The 6,566-nt window shown below is 37.8% G+C and overlaps 1 protein-coding gene across 1 annotated transcript; it reads left to right on the plus strand.

Moving 5' to 3' along the window:
- Window positions 1-1,334: 1,334 nt before the first annotated feature.
- LOC127181107 (CUB and zona pellucida-like domain-containing protein 1) lies at window positions 1,335-6,262 on the plus strand (the record flags this gene model as incomplete). The annotated part of the gene is made up of 6 exons (XM_051135643.1): window positions 1,335-1,358; window positions 3,434-3,598; window positions 3,683-4,083; window positions 5,648-5,744; window positions 5,850-6,033; window positions 6,114-6,262. Coding segments are annotated over 6 exons (1,020 nt in total), but the record flags the coding sequence as incomplete, so codon positions are not given.
- Window positions 6,263-6,566: the final 304 nt, after the last annotated feature.

Genomic DNA, 6,566 nt, shown 5'->3' on the forward strand with positions numbered 1-6,566 from the left:
CTTGCACTGAGGGTGAATATCTACCACGGTTCCTCCATCCAACACCACATCATGGAGAACACCTGCAGGCTCGTGTGAATCAAGAGCTTGAAATCAGAGTGAAAGCTTCTGCATCTTTTTCTAGGTAATAAGGAAAAGTTTTTAACTCAAAAAATACTTTGGAATAGCATATTTCTGTCATGCATACTACTTATATTATTCCTGGTAGATTTAAAGCTATGGCAGTAAGAGTAACAGGAGTAGAATAGTTGTTATTTCAAATTCAGCCACAGTCTGTGGGGGAAATAAAAACTGCTTCTGGTTGTTTTGGCATGCCGTGCTCCATAGCGCCTAGAGTTCAAAGAGGTTGTGTTTTTGCTGTGTGCTGTCTTTGATGTTTTTTTTCCCTGTGAGGTACACAGGACATAATGGCCAGTCATTGTAAAATTGTGAAGAAATTTTGGAACATGGTTGCGCACTATTAAAGTTTCTCAATGTTTTTGTTATGTCATCTAGAATCGTTGATGTCATCATTAGTGGTCCTCTGAACAGCACAAAGTACAAAACCACCACTGGGGAATATGTGATTAACTGGACACCAACTGCAGAAAACTATGGCCAACACTTTCCATTTTGCTTCATCGCAGAAGTCACATATGGGTTTGTTTACTAAGTAAATGTACTTTTTAACCACTGTAAAATCACATTATGATTGCTAATAAAAACTTTCTATTTTAAGATCTGATATTTACCACTCTGAGATGAGGTGCATTGTTGTAAAGGTGAACGCTGAAGGTGGGTAAATTAGTTTAACGATTACATTATTTTAAAAGATTCATAAAAAAAACGCTTATACTCACTTCTGCTGTAAGTGAAGCTGGATCATGAATGATTCGCGCGAACATTCCATTCACAAACAAACGTAACTTAATCTACTGCATGTTCAGTGGCTCAGATGTTGGGAGTAAATGACGACCACTATGTTCATTATTACATCCAGCAACACAACACCTCAATCGCTCAATCGGAGATATTCTTGTCTAACTTACATCCCTCCTCTGGCATCAAAACATGGAAAGTTACTGGACTGTGACAGCTGGTCTAAGGTAAGAGCTCATGTCAATCAACTATCGTGGGAGCGGCCTCTGTGACGCCACACCGACATGCATCTGAGAACGGCTCGATTTGAAAAAGGGGATATTATTTTTACAGATTAATTAAAATCCACTGCATGGATTTTTATCATTATAGGGTAGATTTGTACATACACTGCCAACACACATTAATGTTCAAACAACATGAAAAAGTGAACTTAGCATCCGATGACCCCTTTAAATTATTTATACACTCTTAAAAATGAAGATTCTTTAATGGCATCAGTGGTTCTGTGAAGAACCTTAAACATCCATGGAACCTTTCAAATGCAGAAAAGGTTCTTTATAGTCAGAAAAGGTTCTTTAGATTTTTAAAATGTTTTTCAAAATGGTTCTTTTAGCAACTGTTCACTGAAAGGTTCTTTGGGGAACCAAAAATGGTTCTATGGCATCACTGCAAAAACAACCTTTTAGAACCTTTATTTTTAAAGGGGTCATCGGATGCTAAGTTCACTTTTACATGTTGTTTAAACATTATTGTGTGTTGGCAGTGTATGTACAAATCTACCCTATAATGATAAAAATCCATGCAGTGGTTTTTAATTAATCTGTAAAAATAATATTCCTTTTTTCAAATCGAGCCATTCTCAGATGCCTGACGTTGTGGCGTCACACCGACAGAGGCCGCTCCCACGATAGTTGATTGGCATGAGCGTTTTTACCTCAGATCAGCTGTAACAGTCCGCCCTCTTTGTTTCGATAGCGGAGCAGGGATGTAAGTTAGACAAGAATATCTCAGATTGAGCGATTGAGGTGTTGTGTTGCTGGATGTAATAATGAACCTAGTGGTCGTCATTTACTCCCGACATCTGAGCTGCTGAAGATGCAGTTGATTACGTTTGTTTGTGAAGGGAATGCGCCTCTCGATCTACATATATCCGTCTATGTTGGCGCGGATCATTCATGATCCAGATTCACTTACAGCAGAAGTGAATATAAGGGTTTTTTATGAATCTCTGCGATCGCCTTTCCTATTAATGTGCTAGTTAGCAAGTTTAGCGGCTAAACACGGCTAAATGCGGCTAAAGTAAACAGGCTCGTCAATCCACAGAGAGAAGAGAGGGACGGGGCGAGCAAAGCTCATTTGCTTTTAAAGCAGCCTCGACCAGAATGAGATGATTTTTGCAGAGCTGATTTGGCAAGGTAAAAAGAGACTTTTCATTAAGGCCCTAAAGAATCATATCAACTTGTGGAAAATGGGCATCCGATGACCCCTTTAAGAATGTAAGAAACTGACATTTTGTGACTATATTTAGTCCGTTATTAGGGGTTCAAGCGCGCAAAACGGGGCCAGTTTTAGTAAAAAGTCTGAACGGAATAAGATAACTTCGCCAAACTCTCCACACTTATGTAAGAGCTCAAGCTGAGGTCACAAGAAAAAATCTTGCGGACATTGGCCACTTGGTGGCGCTCTAAGAGGGGAAAAAATATAAAAATGGCTATAACTAGGCAACCATTTGTCCTATCAACATGAAAATCGCTGTGCACTTTCTTGGTCCAATGTGCCACAAGTGTCTATAGGGACATGGCCGCCATGGGCAGATGAAATTTGAGCACCTAGGTTAATGGAGGCCGGACGGAATGAAACTCAGTGGGGCTGTTTGACTCACAGCCCCAAAGGTCTGTGAAAAATTTGAAAGAAATTGGCCAGTGGGGGGCGGTATTGCATTTTTTGAGGGCATAAATGATTGTACATTGCGAAGTTTTCCACACATACATTAAGCTATAACGGGGTCCTTTAGAAAAGGGGCCTGTCCAAATATACCCAAAAGCCTATAAAGCCTAAACAAAAACTCAAAACTTCACGAAACCCGTTGAGCACAGTGACAGGTGATTCTAAACAAGCATGCAAAGTTTCAGGGAGATCGGACCACAGCTGGTGCTATAACAGTCATAAATTTTATAAAAACAACTGAATTCTATGGTAAATCAGCTGGATTTGACAAAAATGTTTTTTAATAATTGATTTTGGTGGTTACAGACTTGCTAAATAGTATGTAATGTCTTTTTCCTTATGTGCTTAAATACCTAAACCACTTGAACCCTGGTAATAGCTGCATGCAGCTATGTTATTTATTTTCTGTTTGCTAGTTTGCACCTAAAGGTTGACAAAATTAACCTTTAGCAAATAGACACATTCAAAATGTACAGTATTTATCTTCATAGCAAATCCCACTACTAGTATTTTTGACTTATCTTAAACTACACATTTGTTTATATGAAGTTGTTCAAATTTCTTGCTCAGATGAAATACGTACTTTTGCATGTTATTAATGTTATTTCCAGGACCTGTGGCACAGGTAACCTGCACTCAAAACTCAATGTCAGTGACAGTTGAGAGATCCTCCATCAAAAACCTCCATGGTGACCATTTGAGACTGATAAATCAGTCTTGTCAGGTTTACACCAACAATACCCACTTGTTCACCACCACACTTCTAAATGATTGTGGCACTCAGATTGAGGTGAGCAGTTTTTATAATCAACATACCAATCAGATCTTGTGAATTCCAGAGTTAATCAATTTCACGACTTATGGTTCGTTATAGGAGAACAACAATGAACTCATCTTCAAGAATAAAATCGTTACATTCAATGATCCCAGGAATATTATAACCAGAAAGGATCAGCTAGAAATTGAAATCCTCTGCAAGTACCAGAAAAGGAGGAACGTTACAATTGAGTTTGATACTCACAGACCACCAGTCATCATCTCAGAAAGGGGCTTTGGCACATTCAACTATCAGTTTGAGTTTTATGCTTCTCAAAATTTCCAGAATATGAGGGTTCCAGAATCTTACCCGCTTGAGTACAATGTGGGCGATAAGATCTACATGAAGATCGAGCCCGTCACTCCAGTCCCAAACACTGAGATCTTCCTCGAGTCATGTGTGGCTACACCTTACGATAATCCCAGTTACCCAATCTCCTATCCCATCATCAAGAATGGGTGAGATTCTACAAACATTATTGCCAGTGTTGTGAAGATTACTTTGGAAATGTAATAGGTTACAAATTACAAGTTCCTTGATTTAAAATGTAATAAGTAGTGTAACTTTTCAATTACTTTATTAAAGTAATTTAACTTATTACTTTTAATTACTTTTTGATTACTTTTATAAATTACTAATATTTTCAACTGTTAATCATTTTGAAACATTTAAACCAGGCAGAGTTAACCTTACAGTAGCACTCAACACTGATTACTGTCAGACTTTCAAAATCCTTCATCACTTGAATTAAGATTATAATAAGTAAGGGATAACATACATCTTTATTTTGCGATAACAACTGGCTGAATGTACATTATCTCACTTATTACACAGCTGCTTGATAGATTATTTAGATGTTTCGTGTCAAAATTATTAGACACGAAACACTGATCTGAGCTGAAATATTTGAATGCGAAGCTTTCATGAAGAAATCAGTTGCTAGCAAACGGCAAGTTCAAACTAGACATTTTAGGGATACAGTGCAGTCATACCAGTTCTCTTACATAACATTTCACCACATAATTAATTAAGTAGTAGTGCTAGTTTGTTAGTTATCTTATAATCCATTACAGTGTACAAAAAAAAAGTCCATGATACCAGGATGACTGAATTAAGAAACTGTACAAATAATATTGAATTAAGCTTTAATATTTTATGAGCTAACCAAACGCAAAGCTTCCGGCAAGAAAAATTATCAAGCATAGCACCGACTTAAGTTGCCCCGAATGAGTCTAAGCTGTGGAATAATTTAATTTAAAGCACAGCCACCACAAATTCCGACCTTTTTTTTTTTTTTTTTACTTTTTTTGGGGGGTCTTTTTATGCCTTTTATTGTGATAGGACAGTAGAGAGATGACAGGAAAGAGCTGGGAGGAGAGAGGGCAGCGGAATCGGCAAAGGACCTCGTGATGGGAATCAAACTTGGGTCACCGTGCACGCAGTTGCACTATATGTCATAACAATATCATAACATAAATAACATCACAAGAAATAGTTTAATAGCTATAATACTGGGTTTAAAATTAAATGTTTGCATAGTAATGACAGAAAACACTAGCATCTAACAATGCCTTGGAAAAAACAATCTTAAAAAATTAAGTTTATGCATAAACCCAAATAGGAAATAAAACAGTTATCAAATAAGCATGTGTCCTATTCTGTGTCCTAAACTCCTGAAACATTGGCGTCTCATTTTAGAGCAGTCAATGCAATTTATGAAAGAAGTCAATTAAATCTGTAAGTGGGGGTGGGTGTGTGAAAAAATTCAGATGTAATCCCCTTTGTAATCACTGGCATTTTTTTAAAGTAACTGTAATTTAATTACAAATTTTTTCTCAGTAACTGTAACTAATTACAATTACATTTATTTTGTAATTAAATTACGTAATTCCGTTACATGTAACTAGTTACTCCCCAACACTGATTATTGCTCATTTACACTTTCTAACCATGCCGATGTTACATGACAAGCGTGTCTAATTAGTCTGCCTTTCAAATTAATAAAGTACTTTTTTTTTTCAGATGCAGTGTGGATGAAACGGTTGAGTTTTTCTCAACCCACAAACCATATGTCGAGTTTGAAATGGAGGCCTTCAAATTCATTCAGCTCCATGACCAGGTTACAGTGGCACTCTTTATCACTTAACATTTGGTGAAGTTTTGCTGTCAGTTGCATTATGGGCCATTAATCTTTTTTAACCGTTTTCGTCTCTTCCCTCACTAGGTGTTCATCAGCTGCTCAATAATCATATGCCAGGCGAACAATCCCAACACCCGCTGCTCTCAGGGCTGCGTCAACGGCACAGTCGCTCCACCGGTCCACCACCATCGCAAAAGAGAGGCTCCCATCCAGACCGGCAGTCACTTCATCTCCCAGGGGCCCCTGCGGCTAAAGAGGAGCGCATCACGTAAGACATATCAATCATTCAGCTTTGATTGTATACTTAGCAAATTGTATCAACCACTGCAACCTTTACTCACATTTCAGAGGTCACCGTAAGCCCGGGTCTGAATCTAAACCTCCTTGTTCTCGCTGTGTGTCTCGTGGCAGCAGTAGCCATGGTGTGCGGAGTGATCGTCTACAAAGCCAGAGAGCAAAGGATCAGATACAAGCTTGTGCCGTCAAACGACTTTTAATCATGTCAGCTCTGTTTTTTTATTTTTTTTTAAGCATAATGCTCTATTTTTCCTTTAAAAACGGTAAAAACAGAGAATTATCAAGACAGTGTGCACTGGACAGAGTGTTTTTCTTTTCTCTGTAATGATGTTCAGTAAAATAATGTGAGTTTACAACAGATTGGGAATATATCAGCAGTCACACTTTACTTTGGGGATCATTTCTCAGTATTAACTATGACTTTTGCCTCAATAAAACTCCTAATTTGTTGGTTATCTATAGTTAGGTAGTTGTAAGTTTAGGTATGTGGTAGATTAAGGGATC

This window comes from Labeo rohita, chromosome 18 (assembly GCF_022985175.1).
Source record: "Labeo rohita strain BAU-BD-2019 chromosome 18, IGBB_LRoh.1.0, whole genome shotgun sequence".
NCBI lineage: Eukaryota > Metazoa > Chordata > Actinopteri > Cypriniformes > Cyprinidae > Labeo > Labeo rohita.